This window comes from Amblyomma maculatum, chromosome 4 (genome assembly GCF_055883805.1).
Source record: "Amblyomma maculatum isolate TAMU_Amacu chromosome 4, ASM5588380v1, whole genome shotgun sequence".
In the NCBI taxonomy this organism is placed as follows: Eukaryota; Metazoa; Arthropoda; class Arachnida; order Ixodida; family Ixodidae; genus Amblyomma; species Amblyomma maculatum.
Window position 1 is genome coordinate 195,174,001 of NC_139347.1, and position 23,638 is coordinate 195,197,638.

The 23,638-nt window shown below is 47.3% G+C and overlaps 1 protein-coding gene and 1 long non-coding RNA gene across 3 annotated transcripts; both read right to left on the bottom strand.

The window, feature by feature from the left end:
- Nucleotides 1–8,871: 8,871 nt before the first annotated feature.
- Nucleotides 8,872–14,343, bottom strand: LOC146193941 (uncharacterized). Of its 2 annotated transcripts, XR_014706887.1 has the most exons (3): nt 14,287–14,343; nt 14,029–14,191; nt 8,872–9,312 (listed from the first exon to the last, which is right to left on the bottom strand). It is a non-coding gene; the product is annotated as an uncharacterized LOC146193941 (long non-coding RNA). The 2 variants fall into 2 exon arrangements; XR_014706886.1 differs by having other exon boundaries at nt 14,029–14,332.
- Nucleotides 14,344–14,359: 16 nt separating this feature from the next.
- LOC146193942 (uncharacterized) lies at nt 14,360–14,972 on the bottom strand. The gene is made up of 2 exons (XM_084600658.1): nt 14,611–14,972; nt 14,360–14,498 (listed from the first exon to the last, which is right to left on the bottom strand). Exons 1-2 carry the CDS (start codon nt 14,784–14,786, stop codon nt 14,360–14,362), a joined length of 315 nt encoding a protein of 104 aa, XP_084456784.1. The 5' UTR covers nt 14,787–14,972.
- Nucleotides 14,973–23,638: the final 8,666 nt, after the last annotated feature.

Below are 23,638 nucleotides of genomic sequence, written 5' to 3' on the forward strand. Positions count from 1 at the left end.
ACGGCTGCGACACCTGACGGCCAGCCTGCCCTACATAAGCTCTGGCAAAGAGCAACCCTCCCTTCATTGGCAGCAGCGGCGGCTACTGGGACGTTCGCTGAAAAGTATTGCTGTTTTACGCAGAACCACGCTGCTATCTGCTGACAGGCTAACCGCATATCAGCAACGACAATCACCGCTTCGTGCCGCACGGAACCACGGCTGTGACATCTGACGGCCAGCCTGCCCTACATAAGCCCTGGCAAAGAGCAACCCTCCCTTCATTGGCAGCAGCGGCGGCTACTGGGACGTTCGCTGAAAAGTATTGCTGTTTTACGCAGAACCACGCTGCTATCTGCTGACAGGCGAACCGCATATCAGCAACGACAATCACCGCTTCGTGCCGCACGGAACCACGGCTGCGACACCTGACGGCCAGCCTGCCCTACATAAGCTCTGGCAAAGAGCAACCCTCCCTTCATTGGCAGCAGCGGCGGCTACTGGGACGTTCGCTGAAAAGTATTGCTGTTTTACGCAGAACCACGCTGCTATCTGCTGACAGGCGAACCGCATATCAGCAACGACAGTCACCGCTTCATGCCTCACGGAACCACGGCTGCGACATCTGACGGCCAGCCTGCCCTACATAAGCCCTGGCAAAGAGCAACCCTCCCTTCATTGGCAGCAGCGGCGGCTACTGGGACGTTCGCTGAAAAGTATTGCTGTTTTACTCAGGACCACGTTGCTATCTGCTGACAGGCGAACCGCATATCAGCAACGACAATCACCGCTTCGTGCCGCACGGAACCACGGCTGCGACACCTGACGGCCAGCCTGCCCTACATAAGCTCTGGCAAAGAGCAACCCTCCCTTCATTGGCAGCAGCGGCGGCTACTGGGACGTTCGCTGAAAAGTATTGCTGTTTTACGCAGAACCACGCTGCTATCTGCTGACAGGCGAACCGCATATCAGCAACGACAATCACCGCTTCGTGCCGCACGGAACCACGGCTGCGACACCTGACGGCCAGCCTGCCCTACATAAGCTCTGGCAAAGAGCAACCCTCCCTTCATTGGCAGCAGCGGCGGCTACTGGGACGTTCGCTGAAAAGTATTGCTGTTTTACGTAGAACCACGCTGCTATCTGCTGACAGGCGAACCGCATATCAGCAACGACAATCAACGCTTCGTGCCGCACGGAACCACGGCTGCGACACCTGACGGCCAGCCTGCCCTACATAAGCTCTGGCAAAGAGCAACCCTCCCTTCATTGGCAGCAGCGGCGGCTACTGGGACGTTCGCTGAAAAGTATTGCTGTTTTACGCAGAACCACGCTGCTATCTGCTGACAGGCGAACCGCATATCAGCAACGACAATCACCGCTTCGTGCCGCACGGAACCACGGCTGCGACACCTGACGGCCAGCCTGCCCTACATAAGCTCTAGCAAAGAGCAACCCTCCCTTCATTGGCAGCAGCGGCGGCTACTGGGACGTTCGCTGAAAAGTATTGCTGTTTTACGCAGAACCACGCTGCTATCTGCTGACAGGCGAACCGCATATCAGCAACGACAATCACCGCTTCGTGCCGCACGGAACCACGGCTGCGACACCTGACGGCCAGCCTGCCCTACATAAGCTCTGGCAAAGAGCAACCCTCCCTTCATTGGCAGCAGCGGCGGCTACTGGGACGTTCGCTGAAAAGTATTGCTGTTTTACGCAGAACCACGCTGCTATCTGCTGACAGGCTAACCGCATATCAGCAACGACAATCACCGCTTCGTGCCGCACGGAACCACGGCTGTGACATCTGACGGCCAGCCTGCCCTACATAAGCCCTGGCAAAGAGCAACCCTCCCTTCATTGGCAGCAGCGGCGGCTACTGGGACGTTCGCTGAAAAGTATTGCTGTTTTACGCAGAACCACGCTGCTATCTGCTGACAGGCGAACCGCATATCAGCAACGACAATCACCGCTTCGTGCCGCACGGAACCACGGCTGCGACACCTGACGGCCAGCCTGCCCTACATAAGCTCTGGCAAAGAGCAACCCTCCCTTCATTGGCAGCAGCGGCGGCTACTGGGACGTTCGCTGAAAAGTATTGCTGTTTTACGCAGAACCACGCTGCTATCTGCTGACAGGCGAACCGCATATCAGCAACGACAGTCACCGCTTCGTGCCTCACGGAACCACGGCTGCGACATCTGACGGCCAGCCTGCCCTACATAAGCCCTGGCAAAGAGCAACCCTCCCTTCATTGGCAGCAGCGGCGGCTACTGGGACGTTCGCTGAAAAGTATTGCTGTTTTACTCAGGACCACGTTGCTATCTGCTGACAGGCGAACCGCATATCAGCAACGACAATCACCGCTTCGTGCCGCACGGAACCACGGCTGCGACATCTGACGGCCAGCCTGCCCTACATAAGCCCTGGCAAAGAGCAACCCTCCCTTCATTGGCAGCAGCGGCGGCTACTGGGACGTTCGCTGAAAAGTATTGCTGTTTTACGCAGAACCACGCTGCTATCTGCTGACAGGCGAACCGCATGTCGGCAACGAGAATCACCGCTTCGTGCCGCACGGAACCACGGCTGCGACATCTGACGGCCAGCCTGCCCTACATAAGCCCTGGCAAAGAGCAACCCTCCCTTCATTGGCAGCAGCGGCGGCTACTGGGACGTTCGCTGAAAAGTATTGCTGTTTTACGCAGAACCACGCTGCTATCTGCTGACAGGCGAACCGCATATCAGCAACGACAATCACCGCTTCGTGCCGCACGGAACCACGGCTGCGACACCTGACGGCCAGCCTGCCCTACATAAGCCCTGGCAAAGAGCAACCCTCCCTTCATTGGCAGCAGCGGCAGCTACTGGGACGTTCGCTGAAAAGTATTGCTGTTTTACGCAGAACCACGCTGCTATCTGCTGACAGGCGAACCGCATATCAGCAACGACAATCACCGCTTCGTGCCGCACGGAACCACGGCTGCGACACCTGACGGCCAGCCTGCCCTACATAAGCCCTGGCAAAGAGCAACCCTCCCTTCATTGGCAGCAGCGGCGGCTACTGGGACGTTCGCTGAAAAGTATTGCTGTTTTACGCAGAACCACGCTGCTATCTGCTGACAGGCGAACCGCATATCAGCAACGACAATCACCGCTTCTTGCCGCACGGAACCACGGCTGCGACATCTGACGGCCAGCCTGCCCTACATCATCCCTGGCAAAGAGCAGCCCTCCCTTCATTGGCAGCAGCGGCGGCTACTGGGACGTTCGCTGAAAAGTATTGCTGTTTTACGCAGAACCACGCTGCTATCTGCTGACAGGCGAACCGCATATCGGCAACGACAATCACCGCTTCGTGCCGCACGGAACCACGGCTGCGACACCTGACGGCCAGCCTGCCCTACATAAGCTCTGGCAAAGAGCAACCCTCCCTTCATTGGCAGCAGCGGCGGCTACTGGGACGTTCGCTGAAAAGTATTGCTGTTTTACGCAGAACCACGCTGCTATCTGCTGACAGGCGAACCGCATATCAGCAAAGACAATCACCGCTTCGTGCCGCACGGAACCACGGCTGCGACATCTGACGGCCAGCCTGCCCTACATAAGCCCTGGCAAAGAGCAACCCTCCCTTCATTGGCAGCAGCGACGGCTACTGGGACGTTCGCTGAAAAGTATTGCTGTTTTACGCAGAACCACGCTGCTATCTGCTGACAGGCGAACCGCATATCAGCAATGACAATCACCGCTTCGTGCCGCACGGAACCACGGCTGCGACACCTGACGGCCAGCCTGCCCTACATAAGCCCTGGCAAAGAGCAACCCTCCCTTCATTGGCAGCAGCGGCGGCTACTGGGACGTTCGCTGAAGAGTATTGCTGTTTTACGCAGGTTAGTTGCAATGCACTGTTAATACTGCGGGTAGAACTTTTACCTTCCGCTGCTGCTGCCGCCAAATTGCATTTGGAGTTTTGCTCATATTTCTGCCTGCTGTGATGATGGCGGACCTTGTTTGTCCTGCCTGCCTTAAAATCTGTGTTTTAAATGACTCGTCTGTTGCGTGTAGGACATGTGCGAGCGTCTTTCATTCTGGAACGTGTTGCGACGTAATTGACAGAACGCTACGATCTAAAACTGAGTCTGTTCGCAAAACCTGGAAGTGCGCATCATGCCGGGAAAAAGCAGCGGCTAGCAATAAGGCTGAAAAACCGAAGCAAAACATTTCGCCAGGCGATGTAGCACTCCAGCTTGCTCTGATAAATGAAAAACTAGAACAACTTCTGCCATTGAACGATACGGTTCTTGATATAGAAACATCTGTGGAACACATGTCGCAAAAGTTCGATGATATCATCACTCGTCTGGATCAACAGGACGGGGAAATACATTCACTCAAAAAAAGGCTAGATAAGGTTGATAACGGGCCGGTCTTGGAAACCCAGAGACAGCTCCTGGAAGATGTAAATGATCTAGAGTGGCGCAGTAGGCGTCTTAATCTTGAATTCCATGCTCTTCCTGTAACATCAGGTGAAGATCTGCTCCAAAAAATTAACGACCTTGCGCCTGTATTTGAGTTGCCTCCATTGCAACCTGGTGACGTCACTGCCATCCACCGTCTACCTGCTAAAAGAGGGAAAATCCGTGGAATCATTGTGAGGTATGCCCATCAGATACAACGGGATATATGGCTTGAGAAACGAAACAAACTGGCGGAAGCGAAAAAAGATGCATTTGTCATGGGAAATCTGACAAAACACAACCGAGAGCGGAAAGCCAAAGATTGGGCCACAATAAACAGGCTTCGCTTTGCGTGGCATGCAAATGGTAAAGTTCTCTTGAGGAAAGACGTTGGGGATACAGCGATCGTCGTAAAGTCAGAAATGACTCTTCAGGAACTCGAGGTGTAGACTAGATTATGCAATTTAATCCAACATGATTGTTGTACCCTCGCTTTTTTCTCAGAGAAATAGAAAACATACACAGCACCTTTCCTTTCTGAATCTTAAAGGGCCCCTGAAACGCCATTTACGGCCGTATTTTGATGCTACATGTGTTTAGAGGTGGTCTTAGTGAGCATCGAGATCACATTCAAAAAGCTGTGCGTGTTAGCTGTAATTTACAAATAATTTTGGAAAATTGCCGCTCGCAGCCGATTTGGGCGACTCACCACCGTGCGTTTTCAGCCGCCCAGCCCATGCGACGTCATTGGGGTTAGCGTTATCATTGGCCATGGCCATATGACGTCACGTGTAATTTTTGCAATTATAGATTTTAAAATTAGCACTATTGTTCCTGAAAGTAGTATTTTATTCGTTAGTTATTATTGTACATTAAAGAAAGGTAAGAATTCTGCGCGCATCTTGATAGAAGCGGAACACTTCCGGCCGAGAGAGATCCGTCTGCTCGCAAAAGCACGTGTTGCCCGGTTGTCAGTCTGGAAATCTCGCGATCCCAACTGCTGCTGCTTTTTTTCTGGTCTGCAATGGACCACCATTGCTGTGTAGTTGGCTGTAAAGCCGAGGACAGGAAAGATGTTATAATGCGACATCGTGTCCCTACAAAGCAAGGTGTCGCGCGGGAAAGCTGGCTCCAACGCGTCGGGCTGTCATCGTCGGACAAGCGCCAGGAGCTCAGAGTTTGTGGCCGCCACTTTTCCCGTGACGCATACCAGCATAATCCCAGTTTGGCGCAGCAAACTGGCCTCAACGTGAGACGTCAACGCCTCAAGTCCGACGGTTTGCCGACGCAGTTTCTCCCTGGAATGGTAAGTTTTCTGGGTTGCGAGCTATTGTGGAAACACGCGTAGCATGGCTCGGAGTCTCGCATGGAAGTGCATGAAGCCTAGCGCAAGTTTTGCAGGCGCAGATTCCTTGCGCGCAAACCGCTCTTGCGAGAGGACCACAACAAGTTAAGGCGCTGAAAATGTATGAAAGGGAGCTCTCGCCCTGCGGCGCGCGGATAAGGAAAAAAAAAAAAAAAAAAGATAAGGCGACCTGCGCTCATGGAACCATGAATTAACATACACTAACGTGTACGCGATCACAACAATCGCAGTATAATTTGCCTGGGTGGTGCGATGGGTTAGGGCGGTCGACTGCTGTGCCCAAGGCACAGCGGCCGCTTTTCGACGGAAGCGCAAGGTGCCCGCGTACCGGTGCGGACAAAAGTAAACGGAGCACGCTTTTTCATTTTTCACTCGGTGCATATTTGAAACTGGTAGTCGTGGTATGCGTGGACCGGTAGTAGACGGAAGTGCCCTTTCACGGACAAATATTTCCTGATCTCCAGTGAGGAAGGCGTTATTTTATATTTGACTGAAAAAGCCTAACTGCTCCGTTTACTTACGTCCGCACCTGTACAGGTGCTGTGCGATGTCACTCAGTGCTGTGCGGCGCCTCGTCTGAGTCGAATTTGGGGCGTTGAACCCCATAAACCAAGCCTAACTTGTAATAAAAAAATACCAGCACACTAATAACAATACAGACCACCTGCATCCCCCCTCCCCCACCCCCCATCCACCTAAAGATATGCTTATTTTACAGTGCGTTTAATCTACTCTTGATCTTTGCCTTTTAACACCTGTATATGCATGTCTTTCTCATTCATGAAGCGGAAAATTGAAGGGGAAATTGGCTCGTTATGATACAATTAATGAAAGTAGCCAACAGTCGAGTCCAAGGTAAATGTAGGTTCTTTTTTAATACTTTTGTGGTTGATATTGATCAGAATTAGTCCTGTAACGATTTTAGGCAGAAAGATAATTAAATACCATGTGGAAGGAAAAATAACATGTGGTATATAGATAAAAAAAAAGAAGGTATCCCCTATGACCTTGCACTTGCAGACTGTTGTCTCCTTTCATTCTCATTCATGTGCAGAATAAAACTGCCATTAACACAATGTTGATTACGCACAAATTTTGTTTCTTTTCCTGGCATGGCAAACCATCATCGCCAGGAAGCCCGAAAGACCTCAGCACTACACAGGTTTCCTTTGGACAGGTTAGTACTGTTATCATGGTATTAATAACAATGTATATATACTTTTATATTTATATTTATGTATATTTAGGCCACATATATAACTTTGGAATATGTTGCACACATATATGATGGCTCTATTGCTGGAAGCTATATAAACTAGCACAACTGTTACTATGTCATTATGCTTTCATGCAGTTAGTTACGTGTTCAACCATTGCTTCAGGCACCTACCAGAGGTGATCCAAATACCACAGCTCTTCCTGTAGAGGTGAGAATATTTTGGATAGTTCATTTTGTCCAGTGGATGATGCAAGTCTTTTGACATATGTACATGCTGAATTTTCAACTGTACTGAACAGCTTTGTATTATATTGCATATGATGGCTCTATTGCCCGAGCAAGTAAGCTATGCAAATTAGTGCAAATGTTATGTCTGCTTCCATGCACAAGCTCGATCATTGCTTGAGGCACCTTCTGGAAGCAATTAAAATGTAGCTCTTCCTGTATAGATGAGATTATTTTGGAGTTCAAATAGTTAATTTTGTTTAGTGAATGATGCAAGGCTTTGGTGTGCACTGGCACACCAAAAAAAGAAACTCGGAGCACATATATTAACTGGATTAATATGGGAGACCCGACGTTCAAAAATAATGAGCTGCTGGATTGGTTCATGGAACAGTGTATTAGTCGACTGTCCTGCACTGTGTCTTTTGTTAGTGCTGCTAACATGCCTCCAAATTTTTCAGGGCTCTTGAAACTCCACAAACTACAGCTTGTCTGTGCAAATTTTTTAGTCATATCAGTTCTCCACTTTCAGAATATTTGTGCATGTGTAGAAAGTTGACAATGTTTGCATTTTGTTACGGGCAGTTCACTCTATACAGCACCTGAAAATGAAAGCATGAAAAATTTCAAATCTGCAACCATCATTATAATTATGAATATCTGTCTGCAGGAAGCATAAACCAGCGGGGCCTTCAACTACTCGCACGCATACTGTAACACAATGTGGGAGTGCCATTCTGTTGGTAAGTCATTATTGATAAAGATGTTGTAGTGTTGTGAAAATGTATTAAAGAGCTATATGATTGATTACATTAAACGTAGATGGGGTGCTTGCAAATAATTTTAAATATATGAAATTTTTCCAGGCACACAGGTGTCTATTGGATTTAAATCTCTAGTCAGCACCAAGGTTCAAACAGAGAAGCCTGCCACCAGAGAAGTCGGTGGCAGGCTGTTATCACTGGCCAGTTACTGCTATCACTGGCCGCTTGTTAGAACAGAACTTCTTTCATCAACTTTTGTGCATTTGCTGGCTATGGCAGGCAAGAAAATTTGTCATTTAAGCACTGTTCATTAGGCAAAAAAAAAAAAAAAAGAAAACTTGACGAAATACGTCACCTATGTGTCACATATTCACTCATTCAAACCTGCAAATATACCCTCCCTGTGACACAGTCCATTCGAATGATAGCGTTCATAACTCTCATGCATGGCTTGACATAATTAAGGATGTGGTAATACTCACAATGGGTCAACAAATATTGCCTTGATGAGTCTATAGAAACCACGCCTCATACATACCTTGCACACCACTAATCTCGGACGTGGTGTTAGGATATTCACAGTTGCGTCAGGTAGCAAAAGGGCAATTTTTCCTTACATAATATGGTCATGCTGTGTCTGCCTAGTGTACATTAGTGCTGTCTTTAGAGCTACTACGGAGCCATCACATGCACTTTGAAGTTTAATTTTGCACAAATATTTGAACAAGTCACTAAGATGCACAAGGATATTTGATTCTGTTGTGAAAAAAATATAAGTTGCGTAGCCCTAAAGTGTACCTAATTTGCCATGGCATTTTTCTGTTCCCTGTTGATAGAATGAAAAAAAAAAATGCATACCTACTATAAACTTTGACAGCAGCTTTATTTAGCACATTTTACAGCCAAGACATTCCGAGATGAACATCCACGGCTGCTACGTATTAGTTCATAATATTAACAATCACATGGCACCAATCGCTGACATCACTGCACTTCTTTTTCAGCGACCATCAGGATGAAACGGCCCAGTCAGCGATTGAGGAACCCCTCTACAAAGAGCGAAAATTCCTTGTGTTCGAGGGTTGCCTGCGGCAGCTTCTTGAGACCTGAACAATGTGCGGGCAAACAAGAACCCTTTACTTTAGCATAGCGGGAAGCCTTGTGACTGCGAAGGGGACATGCTCACTGCAGCATTCTTTCCTCTGGAAAAGCCAACCACTGGTTGAAGGAAAAGCAGCAAGAAATGTCCTCCTGGCTGCAGGCATCTTGTTCTCTGGCTGCGGTATAGCTTCAGTTCTTCGGTTCCTGCAATCCATTGGGGTGCAAGGCATCACAGAGAGGACCTACTACAACTACCAACGGGCATACTTGCTACCTGCCAGAAATGAGGTTTGACAATAAGGATATCTCTCATACAACATTCAAGTCAAAGTATATGTCATTAACTCGATAACTAGATGTCGCATCCTTTCATGACAACTTGAAGCTACAATGCAACATATAAAATGCAGCATATATGCAACAGCGGAGGCATTGCAGTGCAATGCACCTGCTACTGCAGATCTCTGTTGCCTTTGGCTACATGTTTAATAGACCAGCTGCATGCCCTAGTAATGAAGGCATAATTTTTGCAATATTTTTTTTTAGTAAATGTGCTGTGAGAAAAGTGAAAAGCAATGCAGCATTTGAAACCTGCCCCCCTCATCCTAATATGCATTAAGGCAACCACATGACTGCAAGTTTGTAGCCTCTAAATTGAACATCTCCTTCTTTGCAGCTTTTTCAGCAAAGGCAAGCAGAACTTGCTAGTGAATTTGTAGGGACAACAACAGACCTGGCAGGGGATGGTCGCTGTGACTCGCCAGGCTACAGCGCAAAGTACATGACTTGCAGTGTACTAGCTGTGCAGAATGGAGCCATTTTGCATACTGCACAAGTTCAAGTCGGTGAGGTAATGCGACTCATCCTTTCCGACAACTGAGGTTCCTCCTAACATCACATCCTATCATACGGCATTTCAACCCTTCTACTCCAACTTCAGTGCACACGGACGCCAGTGGCATAGGCCTCAGTGCTGTCCTCGTTTAGCGCTATGACGACTGTGAACATGTGATTGCTTACGCCAGTCGGACTCTAAGCAAGACTGAGCACAACTACACCATCACCGAGCAGGAATGTCTCGCGGTTGTTTTCGCCGTGTTTCGCTGCTACCTGTACAGAGAGCCTTTCGTAGTAGTAACCGATCACCATTCCCTATGCTGGCTACTCAATCTCTGTGGTCCGTCTAGTCGCCTAGCCCGCTGGGCACTTCGCTTGCAAGAATACGACTACAGCATTTCATACAAAAGTGGCCGACGGCACGCAGATGGAGACTGCACTCCTGGTTGCCACCTGCCACGACGGAATGTGACGCGGACAACTTTGATCATTACGTCACTGCTTTATCTCAGAGATTTCCAAATACTCATACCTTTTGAACCGAGGAACACACCGATCAGCATCTGGAGTCGTTCTTAGCTGCTGCTCAAGACCCAACCTCGTACAGCCAGTTTTGCCTATGCCTATGTGATGGCCTGCTATACAAAAACGTTTACTCTCGTGGCTGCTTGCTCCAGGAAAGTGTCTTGTTTTTTTCACCGAGCCCACGTCCCCACTCCCTGTACGGCCGCCGCTACCGGCCAACTCTGCGATTACGATACCTCATTAGATAAGAAGGCTGTGAGAATCCGTTTTGCTACAGACTGTCGGTTAATTGAATATTCTTTTTGCCTTTGTTTAAACCTTGACTTGGCTTAGTATTTTACGCTGTGTTTTTGTGTAACTCTCGCCCTTACTTACTATCTCTGGAATACTTGCTTTGTTATTTTATAGTCTTTTTATCGCAGCGTTTGTTCATTGTCGGTTTTTTCTCGTGTCATGTATTGAGTCGTTTTTTATTACTATCATGTCCTGGTGTTTTATTAATTTTTTTATGCAGTGTAATTTGGACTACTACCTATATATGTTCCCATTGTGTGTTAAAAAAGTGACGCATAAATGTATTCCTTGATCACACACCAACACACGCACTTCGCTGGTTGACCGGCCTAACTTTTAACTGTGTTCTCAAACCTCATATAGGGACGACGGGTAACCGTAAAGTGGATCCCGCGCTTCTGTTAATCGTTAAGGCGGGGTTTGGGACAATATAAAACCGACCAAAACTGCAGGAAAGGTATTAGATATGCTAAAAAATTACAAAAATTACAAAAATTACAAATAGGTCAATGAGCTGCAAGGATTCATGGGATTTGCCAACTTTGAGAAAAATTTATGGCACAACCTGCATACTCTAGTGCAGTGAAAAAAAATTGCTCCCTCCCCCCCCCCCCCCTCCAAAAGAAATTGCATGAGTGCACTCAATTCTGCTTAGGTGCAGTAATGTGAAAGCACTGCGAATTATGTCCCACTGCTTAAATTGGTCCGACATTACGCTAGCAAACCTCGGCCGCACTCGTCCAGATGGCGTACGTGTATGCCATATTTACCCAGGTTAAATGAAGTGGTGCAGATGGTACTTCATGAAGATCACAATGTTTGCCGCACAGCTGAACAGTATGTTGTAGTTTGAACTTGAAGAAGAGAATGATGCTTACTGCACAGCATGAGAATGTGTTGCAAAGTGCATTGCTCGTTCCGTAGACGGGGAATGCCTCAGCCCACATAACCAAAGCAGAAGCCAGTGGAGGCCGCTTGGAACCGTCAAAGCCGACAGCCCACCATCACACACCCACGTAACTGGTCGGAATGCTCTGCCCCAAGGCAGGTGACCTCTTCCCCTTGGATAAGTGCTCCCTTCTTCTCTCCTTGCAAATTTCATCGTGGTCTTTTTCTGCAAAGCTGTAAATTCTTCAGTTCTGCTCCTTCTATCTGGTGCTCTGTTCTATACTGCCTTTCGTTTTCCTTTGAATATCCTGCACAGATGAATAAAATGTAAATACCAACACTGGAAAAAGCGACCATGAAAAGAAGCCACAGAAGAGGAGATATGCGGATAGAAAAGCGACAGTAAAAACTAGAAACATATTCACAAATCTCAAGGAAGCAAGATAACAAGCCAAGCTGTTGACAAAGTTCAGGCCCCAGAAATTGCAAGAGAACGAGTTAAAAACATCCTTATCAACAGTGCCAAATGATGGTTGGTTGGTTTGTGGGGTTTAACGTCCCAAAGCAACTCAGGCTATGAGAGACGCCGTAGTGGAGGACTCCGGAAATTTCGACCACCTGGGGTTCTTTAGCGTGCACTGACATCGCACAGCACACGGACGCCTTGCTTTTCGCCTCCACCGAAAAGCTGCCGCCGAGGCCGGGATTCGATCCCGCGTCCTTGGGAACAGTAGTCGAGCGTCGTAACCACTGCGCCACCCCGGCGGGGTAGTGCCAAATGAATGAATTATGAAAGAAGCTCCTCGCTCTATAAAATGCCAGAGGGATAAATATTAGAACAGGCAATGACAATGTCTCCCAGCCCAACTAAGTGATTCCTGCGGTACAGGCCACAAAATGAGAAGCAGTGGCTACCTTAGCTGGCAGAATTTGTGTATATATATTCACTGTGAAAGGAGAGCGATAAAATGCACAGTTAGATACAGCTGATAATCAAGAAATAGGGGATTATGTCCAGGCAGGACAGCTCGGTGATAGCCGAGACAGCTAAAATAAGGCTTTTAGAGCATTCGCTCTACTTCTCCCGTGCACAAACCTCAAAGTGAATGCAATGTTGACTTTGAACTCTCACGCTGTGCAGCAAACAATGTCATCTTTATAGCTTAGACATGAGAGCACTATGCTATTGCCACAACCTATCACACCTCGTAGTAAAACTACAACACACTCTCCTCTGCACAGTGAACATCGCCTCCATCAATTTCTAATTGCAAGACATTTTCGTGCGCTACAATGATCATCGTTTTAATGTTTCATCTACTCCTTTTCCTTCATTAAACTTACGGAAATACACCATGCACATACGCCACCTCACTATAGACGGAGGTTGCAACCGTGCCAGACAGCCTGCCGAGACCATTGAACAAAGAGAAGCCAGACTAGCCCATTGCCAAAAAGCTGAGCAAGAGTGCAAGCGAGCCAAGATCGAAGTGGTAGCAGCAACTGTGACTGCGGCCAATGGCTAACGCTCATGAAATTTGGTTCAAGGACAGTTGAACCTGCACAACGTTTTGAAAATATGCAGTGCTGGCCCTACACTTTGGCAAACACACCTGAAAGGGACCAGCTATTACTGCAGCTTGGAGATAAGAAATGTAACACTCTGCAAGCATATTAGACTGTAAATAAATTCAAATTAATAATTCAGATCAGCAAATGCAGGAACAAGAGTTGTGGTTTGATCTGTGCTTCACCTGTATTACTCCACTGCTGGAATGGATGTATTCTGCGATCTGTTGTCATGTATTCACGGCTAGGAGTATCAATAAACAAACCTTCAAGCACTCATTTCATTGTGTCAGTATTGAGCACTCACACACTTGGTATCAATCAAAACACAGAATGCTTGTGTTGCCTCGGCACAAGCATTCTGTGTTTCGATTGTAATTTTTTTTTCTATAAAATTCCATTCCAAATAAATGAATGTTTATGGTAGATGCTTGGAAGCATGTGCTCAAGCAGACTTGGCGATGCTCAGCATTGTCCTCCATTCTGGATTGTTTTTGGATGTGTATATTTTTTTTACTAGGATTTGAATTTTCTTCCCAGGCTTTATTTTTCACTAACTAACCGTTCTACACCTTTCTTGCTTAGATATCTACAAGTTCTGGCACTTTAGAGGAATGAGATGTCTGTTCTTAAACAGTGCCACAAAACAGACACTTGACGCAGTGCATAACTTGGCGTTCATAAAATAGCATTCTCTATTTTTCCACCTTAAAAATAAACGCACTTCCATGCACCACTCGAAGCAGCGCGCCTGGCACACGTGATAAATTTTAGAATACAGCATGCAGTGAAGCGACAATTAATCACCTGAGATTAAAGGGGAGGGTGCCTGAATCCCACGTAGCTCGCCGACGGAAATTCACGCCGAACCCGGCAAACGACGCAGGCTGGCTGGACCACCCTGTTGCCTTCGCCCAGCCTGCCCCAAATCCACTTGGTAAACAAGCGGTAGGCTATGAAGCGGTGCTGCCTGAAAATACCACGCTTTACAGTAAACGGATCATACGCACACACAAAAAATAATAATAATGCGAATCTGTCACCTGACGCTTCCGCACTACCTACTTGTTTACATCTCCGTCTCCATCGATGTTCGCTCCCTCCTCCTCTAGCGCAATGTGCATAGCCCGAAGGACTTTTAGGCACACGCTTTGGAACGCTGGGTGGATCGTAATGCAGCCGCCGTCTGCTGGCACACCACCAGCACCTCCGGCATGCTGCGGCAGCACACATCTTCTTCAGGTGTGGGCATGCTTTCGCAGCGGCCGCAGCGGCACCTGCGCATAAGCAAAATGTGAAAAGGCCGCGAAGCAAACACGAAACGGCATTTCGTGAAATAAGAAAGTTGTAATAACTTATGTGCAGTGGCGCGTGCGCCACGGAACGCACCATGGTAGGCCGTCGTCTCCGTTGCCAGCGGGTGGTTCAGAAGGGCCAGTCGATGGCGTGCTGCTGTCGTCGCTGTCTAGCGGATCACGAAACGGAGTATAATCATATGGATCAAAGTCCAGCTCGGCAGCGGCTTCACGCAGCCTCGCTTCGAGCTCGGGATCCATGCGATCCATGGCGACCGACACACGAACCGCCGCAAACACGAAGGGGAAGAAATCGGAGCACTACCGGAAGTAAACAAACCGAGAGTCGGTGGCGTCACTTCGTGACGCATTATGGGCGGGGCGTCGGCCCGGACATTTTCTTTTTTTTTTGGCCGGCGCATCGGCGTGTATGAGTTGAGGGCTACAGTGACGGGAGAGGAGGAGTGTCATTTTTAATATGAAATATCTGCGCTATTAAAGATGTTAGCCTAAAATTTTTTTGCGCTTTGCTGACTAGCGAAGGCACGCCGACCGCTCGTGCGCCTTTCTTAAGCACGGCTTTAAGCTTTTCATGGGCCCTTTAACTGTCGCTCAGCGAAAAACAAAACTGAGAGTTTAGAAATATTTTCTGACACCCTCAATTTCACTTTTTCAGTTATCATATTAACTGAACCCTGGTACAATGATGGTTCAGAAATGTATACACCACAAGGCTACTCCAATTTTTTTTGTGACTCGAAACAGGAAGCGAGGGGTGGTGTGTCTGTACTCGTCAGAAAATCATTTCAGTGTTATGTTGAAAAGAACTTCACCACTGTAACCGATGACTACGAAACAGTAGCAGTTTACTGCAAGGATCAATTGTTCGTTGGTATATATAGACCACCTAATGGAAGTGTTGACCAATTTCGTACTTTTTTTGAAACAATCTTGTGTTTTGCATCAGAAAAAAAACCTGAAGCTTGTCGTTGGTGGTGATTTTAATGTTATTTACTTGAATGTGCTTCAAGGCAGGCATTATTAAGTTGTGTCATTAGCATGCATGGCAGTGAAGTTATTTACACAACTGCGACAAGAGTCACTGGTACGTCTTCGGCTCTGCTGGATTTCTTTGTAACTAACCACTTATCTTCACTGATAATTGCAGATACCATAGCTGCTGATATAAGTGATCACTTGCCTGTTTATATGATTGTGAAAACAACAACTCCGTCGAAGAAGAAGAAAGAAAAACGAACAATTCAAGATATTTCGGAGAACAATTTAGAGCGCTTTAAAGCATCCTTGCAGAACATTACATGGAAACATTTATACACAAAACCAGACGCTGAGGAGGCCTACAAAACTTTTCCGGCAACAGTGAAGACTGCTTATACTGAAAGGTTTCCCCATAAAACTGTCAAGCATGCAAATCGAACCCGAAAGCCTTGGATAACGAGGGATATTCTAGAAAAGATTGATCGCAAAAATCGTCTTTTTCAACAGTTACTTGAAACAAAAGATCACAATATCCTTATTGAATTTAAATCTCTTCGAAATAAGCTTGTCAGTATAATCCGAAAATCTAAATCAGCCTACTACTCTAGCTTATTTTTACATGATGCTCAGCGCTCTGATTTAACCTGGAGGAAATTAGATGCTGTGTTGTGTCGTACCCATAGCTCTAATAAAATTGAAGCGATCTCCCATGAGGGTAAAAATGTCTCAGAATCTAGTCTAGCAAAACTTTTTAATGACTTCTTCATAAGCCAGTTTTCAACTTTAAGTATTTTTTTGGAAGAAACAGATCCTGCACTACCAGATATTTCACCGAGCGAAAGTACAATGTTTTTGTGTCCTACAGATGAAGGAAGTCGCTTCCACAATGATGAATTTAAATAACAGCAACGTGTGCGACGCTGACAATTTACAAGTAAAGCCCTTTAGTACGTGGTTGGAATTATAAAAGCCCCATTAACGCATGTTTTCAATTTAGTCCTGTCTACCCGGTGTTTTTGCTAAGTGAATGCAAACTGCTAAAGTGACTCTGGTCTTCAAAGGTGGGGATAGAAACATAATGAAAAACTACAGGCCTATTTCGATTTTGCCTATCTTTTCCAAGGCATTGGAGAAGCTTATACACTCAAGATTATCTAGCTACTTCACTAAACATTCAGTGCTTCAAGATTTCCAGCATGGTTTTCGCAAGTATCGCTCTACCGAGACAGCGCTACTGAAGCAAAAGGAAATAGTATTAAAAACCTTTTTGGAAAATAATTTAACACTTGAAATATACATAGACCTCTCTAAAGCTTTCGATTCCTTGCGACATGAAAACCTCCTTCTTAAGCTAAGATCATGCGGTGTTCGTGGTGTTTCGCATCAGTTACTATCCTCTTACTTAAGTCAGCGTAAGCAGTTTGTATCAATTGGCAATTTTGTTTCAGACATTAAAGACATAAAAACAGGAGCTCCTCAGGGAAGTATTCTAGGGCCACTTTTATTCTGCTTGTATGTCAATGATTTGTATTGCTTGTTTCCAAACTCACGGGTTTCTTTGATCTGTTATGCTGATGATACAAGTTTATTAATTACAGGAAAAACAACCCAAGACATAGAAACAGTCAGTAATGAGTCACTACGGCTGTTTGCAGCATGGACGAAGCATAATTCACTGTATGTAAATACAGAAAAAACTAAGGCAGTCTTATTCCGACACAAAAACAAACGTGTTTCTACACCTAAAATAGCGCTTGATAACACTCCGATTGAAATTGTAGAGAGTATAAAGGTTCTGGGTGTTCATTCTTCAAGTAACCTAACTTGGGATCAACATGTTGATGGCACCTACAAGAAATTTTGCAGAGCTATTGGGACAATACACAAATGTAGGCATGTGTTACCTCAGAAGATTAAGCTGTTGCTTTATAATTCTCTAATTCTACCCAAAATGACGTATGCCCATTTGGTATGGGGAACGACAACCAAAACGAACCTAAACAAATTATTGTTGATACAAAAGAAAGTAATCAGAATTATAGCTGACATAAAGTATGATTCCCACACAGAAGAACTTTTTAAACGATTTGCAGTTATTAAGGTTTGTGAATATTATAACTACCGTCTTACCGTATCGTACACCACAGCTGTAAAAAAGAATAACCTTTTTTACAACAGCATCGTCACACTGAAGCCAACTGTTCAGAAATACAACACACGTCGCCCAGATGTGTTCTATATACCAACCCCGCCAAACAACTATGCCCAACAGTCATTAACCTTTACTCTGCCAGTTCTCCTCAACAGTTATGCTCATCAGTCCATCGATATAACTACAATGTCTAAAGGATGTTTGAAACATTTGTTCTTGGGATAATTATCCAACAATGTGAAATATGAACTCAGCGTGATTTTCCTCTTGATCCGTCATTCCCATGTTCCCTTCTTGTGAAACACTATATGTTGGCTCGTATGACAGTATATTTGTAACGCTCCGTTATTCTGATAGTGAGATTTTTTTCCTTATTATTTTCCCTTTTTTTTTTGTGACACTGTATATATTGTCTCGTAATACAGTACATTTGTAACTCTCATTTTGTTATTTTGATAGTGTTTTGTTCCATATTATGCCTCTGCTGCTGTCATGACTGGGGGCAGTCGCCTCGTCAAGCTTTTTGCGGCTGCTCCATCCTTGTACTTTGTGCAAAGGAAAATAAAATTTGATTTGATTTGATTTGATTTGACTACTGTGCCGGAATACCCGGGTTCGAACCCGACCTCGGCGGCTGCGTTTCGATAGAGGCGAAACGAAGAGGCGTCCGTGTGCTGTGCGATGTCAGCGCACGTTAAAGATCCCTAGGTGGTCAAAATTACTCCGTAGCCCTCCACTAAGGCTCCTCTTTCTCGCTTTACACTTTCATTCCCACCTTCCTCCCGTCCCTTAGCGGCCCGGTTGAGGTGTCCACAGAAAACAAGTGAGGCAGTTACCGCGCCTTTCCCTTCCTATAAATCAATCAATGGCGTTGTCATCTGCGTCGTGTGTGGTGTATGTTATGGCTAGCGGTGTGCAGCTGAGGCAGCGGAGGTGGCGCAGCTACAGAGCCACTAGCAAGCCCGTGTATTTTCTTTTCCTTCTTCCTACCGCCACAACAATAACAACAGTAAGCAGTCAGCCTGGAGAATTACAAAGCGGCTGCTGAACACGCCGTAGGAGATCCGAAAAGCTTAACCCTTCAGATCCCGAAGGGGTTGCTTGCCAGATAGTGCGGTGAATCGTAGCCCTCCACTATGGCACCTCTATCTGCCTCTCTTCTTTCACTCCCACCTTCCTCCTTTGCTTTACGGCGTGGTACCGTGGCGGCTGCGTCTCGATGGAGGCGAAACGAAAAGGCGTCCGTGTGCTGTGCGATGCCAGTGTTGTTATTGTGGTGGCTGCAGAAAGAAGGAAAAAAGTGACGATGATTACGGTACTTTCTAATGCGAAATTTGAGCGCAGCTCGTCAGCTGTTTCAGCTTTTCTATAGATTTAGGCAACTAATTCGAGCAAGACATATATGTACAATTACAGACAACGGGTTACGAGGGACAATGGCGACGATGACGCGAAACCCAGGAACAAAGAGCTTAATGCTGGAACGATGCCATATTTTGAAAAGCGAAGTTTTTTTTTTACCGTGGTGAATTAGGTGTATATAAGCAAGCTACATCAAAATATGATGCTTTTCTCTGTGAGTGTGTGAATTCTCGGTTACTGCACATGTTACCCTGCAGTTCGGTGTGGGCGCTCGCATTATTCATGAATTATCTTTGCAGTGTGCACCATTTGTGGTCGCGTCTTCCACTTGAACTTTGAAGCGTGCCTTTCATAATTGTTTTACACGAATGTAAAGGCGAAGTGTTGGTCACTTGTTTCTGTGGACGCCTGAATCGCGCTGGAAGGGGAGGAAGGAAGGTGAGAGTGAAAGTTCACTTCAGCTCTGAAGCGTGCCTTTCAAAGTCGGTTCACATGAATGGAAAGGCGCAGTATCTGTCACACTTGTTTCTGTGGACACCTGAATCGCGCCGTAAGGGGAGGAAGGAAGATGAGAGTGAAAGTCCACTTGAGCTGTGAAGCGTACCTTTCATAATTGGTTCACATGAATGGAAAGGCGCAGTATCTGTCTCACTCGTTTTCTGTGGACACAGCAACCGCGCCGTAAGGGAAGGAAGGAAGGTGGGAGTGAAAGTGGAGCTGGTTACGAGTGACAACGCCGACGCCGCCGCGAAACCCAAGAACGGGCGCCAAAGAGCTGCGCTCTAAAAAATGCACGGGCCTGCTACTGGCTCTGCAGCTGAGCCACCTCCGCTGCCTCGTGCCGACAGAAGCGAGGAAGTAGAGAAGAAAAAGAAGAGGAAGAGAAACACGCGCACCGCAACAGCCGCAACAGCGCCGCAACGCGCGAGAACCGCCACCATTCACCACCTCTCCCCACCGCGATGTCTGCTAAGTTAAAGATCCCCAGGTGATCGAAATTACTCCGCAGCCCTGCACCACGACTCCCCTTTCTCCCTTTCCACTTTACCTCCCATCTTCCCCCTTCCCTTACGACGCGGTTCAGGTGTCCACAGAAACAAGTGTGACTTACTGCGCCTTTCCCTTCCTGTGAACCAATTATTACTATTATTATCATTTACGGCGCTGTACATGTGTCCACGGAGAATTGTGACAGATACGGCGGCTTTTCTATCCTGTAAATCAATTTCAAACGCCGGTGATGCCTGATGCACTAACGCCTCCTAGACATCTGGGTCCTAATTTATTTGCTGTGTGATGCTGCGTTCGAGTAAGCGGCAAATGAAGGGCGCCGCACTGACGCCTGGATCGGACGCCCGGCCGGGTCAGCTGCATATATGCATGTTGTTGTGGCTGTAGAAAGAAAGAACAGAAAATGCACGGGGCTGCTGCTGGCTCTGCAGCTGAGCCACCTCCGTTGTCTCGTGAGGACCGAAGAGAAAATAGAGAGAAAATAAAAAGAAGAGCGAGAAAAAGACGCGCGCCGCAACAGCCGTTTTCCACCATCTAGGCGGTAGCGGGTGCACTGACGGCCTACAACAGATACAAATTCGGTGGCTGGCTAGCCCCTGCCGCAAGCTGCGTTGGTATACCGTCTCAGTCCCGTACCCTGATGGGGTTGGGACAGGTAGGTCACCGCCACTTGCGGCGGGGGCTAGCCTGTTACTGATTTTTATCTGTTGTAGGCCGTCATTGAACCCGCCACCACTTCGGTGATGGTGGATGATGGCTGTTGTTGCGGCGCGCGTCTTCCTCATCCTTGCTAAAGGCTCGCTAAAGATGCTAAGGGCTCTGTCGTGTCTACCTATAATTCCAAGCCTAAGTGCCCTCTTCATTTTTTCATTTCATTCAGTGGCGGTTACTTTTCTGTTGCAGTGGTATCATTATGTTTATTGTGTTCTAATCCCAAGTTGTATTAAAACGTTGCGCAGTCAGGGAATGAACACATGCTGTTTGCTTCTAAGACTTTTTGCCAGAAAACATTTCAAAACTTTAGGGCTTCTTTACTCTGCACTTGAGGCTCTTTTGACATGTTTTGTGAAACCTCCCTATCGTAATTATATGACGGCAACGGCTTCAGGTGCAGTGTTTTCGATTGCAGAGCGTCTCGAACGCCATGAAGAATACACAATGTCTTTATTGCCACAGTTCTATTCTAAGAGCACAATTTCTCTGACATACACAGATGCCAGTTGTATATTTATTGATTTTATAACTTCCATTCTAAATTATGCCAGAGGCCGGGTTCATCCCCCGACTCACCGCGTGCTGCGCATGGCCACCCTCACCTCCCCCGATTAGTTGAGCTCACCTGGGTGCCTGCGCACTCGGGGAAATCCCAGCAGCAAGGCCGCTGACACCATACTCGAGGGTCTAGAAACCGGACCCAGGCGGACCTCGAGGGGGATTTCTCGAAGGAGCGTATGCACTCGTTCGCTGAGTTCACCTCCAACTCCTGCGCTGAGCGCCTCGTCTGTCCGTCACCTCACCGATCCCTCAATACCAGAGAACAGTCAATCTGACGTCGCCTGCACACACGAACGCTGCCGACACCGGTTCTTGGTTGGTTGGTTCATAGGAAAGGAAAGGCGCAGTATCTGTCACACTTGCTCTGTGGACACCTGAGCCGCGCCGTAAGGGAAGGGATGAAGGTGGGAGTGAAAGTGGATAGAGAGAAAGGGGGGCCGTAGTGGAGGGCTACGGAGTAATTTCGACCACCTGGGGATCTTTAACGTGCGCTGACATCGCACAGCACACGGACGCCACTTCGTTTCGCCTCCATCGAAACGCAGTTCGTTTCGCCTCCGACACCGGTTCTACTTTCAAAATTTAGGCCGGTGTCACCCATATGCACTTCGTGCTCCCACCCGAACGCCGGGCCGCATACGTCATGGAGTGAGTGAGTGAGTGAGTGAGTGAGTGAGTGAGTGAGCTTTATTAACTGCTCGGGGTTCTTTTTCTTCGCCTCTTCAACCGAGGCTGACGAGCGGTTGGCGTTCCCAGTCCAGGGCACCGCTGGCTTTCGCCGTGAGCTTTATTAACTGCTCGGGGTTCTTTTTCTTCGCCTCTTCAACCGAGGCTGACGAGCGGTTGGCGCTCCCAGTCCAGGGCACCACTGGCTTTCGCCGTGAGCTTTATTAACTGCTCGGGGTTCTTTTTCTTCGCCTCTTCAACCGAGGCTGACGAGCGGTTGGCGCTCCCAGTCCAGGGCACCACTGGCTTTCGCCAGTTTGCGAGCTCTTGTGACCAGGTAGAGCTGAGCTCAACATGACATGAATGCTTAGATCGCGACTGGGGTCGTGCGGAGATCAGAGGCCTACGTGCCTCAAATTCTTCGGTAAAATAAAGCCAGCACGTCTTGTATGGCTGATGTTGAAGTTGAAGTTCAAAGTTGGCGGGATTAAGAAGACAATAATAAAGCTTTATTGTTTTTGAAGCGAAAAGCTGCACTACGAGGGTCGGAGCTAAGCTTCGCGTGGGCCGTATGCTACAAACGCCATTATCGGCGAATGCGCGAAAACAAGTGACGTCATGCGCAGCGCAGGCTGCCGCCGTCGCCACAGCCGTCGCCTGATCTTTCGCCGCAGCCTCGCGCTACTGCGCATGAGCGCCGCCGCTACTACTGCGCGCTCGGCGCCTCGCCACCGTTTGACCTTCCGTCCCAGCCGCGTGTTGAAGCGAGAAGCTTCACTATACGAGGGTCGTTCGCGCATGCCGTGGCGTCACAGCCAAGGCCAGCTGCGCAGCCCCCTCGGCTAGCTCTGCCGGCGTTCCTAAGAGGTGTGCGACTCCTCCTCAATAAAAAAGCAAAGTAACCATCCATGAATAGAACCTGCATCGCTTGTATTCCCAGCCAAGCGCTTCACCGCTGTGCCACGCCGCGAGTTTTTGTTTCAGCACGGTATTTATTACATGCCTTTAAATTCAGCAAAGAGCTATATACATTATTTGCAAAGTAATCAGCCTGGCGGCGAAAATCCGAATTGAAACATACAACACAACACCACACAACATGAATACGACTTAGCGCAACTTAAAACGGTAGCAAGGAAAGACAACATATCAACAATGGCAGCCAGTCCGGTTGATAGTCACTACCTTCGTGTCTCTAAGCTGGTGCATCATCTGGCCGGAATGAGTAGCAGGGGAGACAAGAGGCTCAGCATTCCGATTCAACATACGCGTTTTCCACAGGATGTGCAGTCCAAAGAGGAAATTCATGTCAAAGGGTTCGTGGTTATGTTCAGTGGCCATCAAGTAACGCACCCCCACTCCGGGAATTCAAAATTTCTTCAATGTTCTTTGCAGAACGTCCCAAAATAATATTGCATCTTTGCAGGCAATAAAACTGTGTTCGATGGTTTCAGGTGTATTGCATAGTGAAAAATTAACAGAAAAAATTTATTTTTTTGTGTGTGTAACAGGCAATAATTCGGCATGAAGTTTAAAGAAAGACGTTTTAGTAGAAGGGGAGAGCAGCATTTTGCGCACCCGTTTTAACACATTAAGCCCCATACAATAAGAATAGATTGAACGATATAAGGGCGGCGGGAACAGAATAGATATCAAT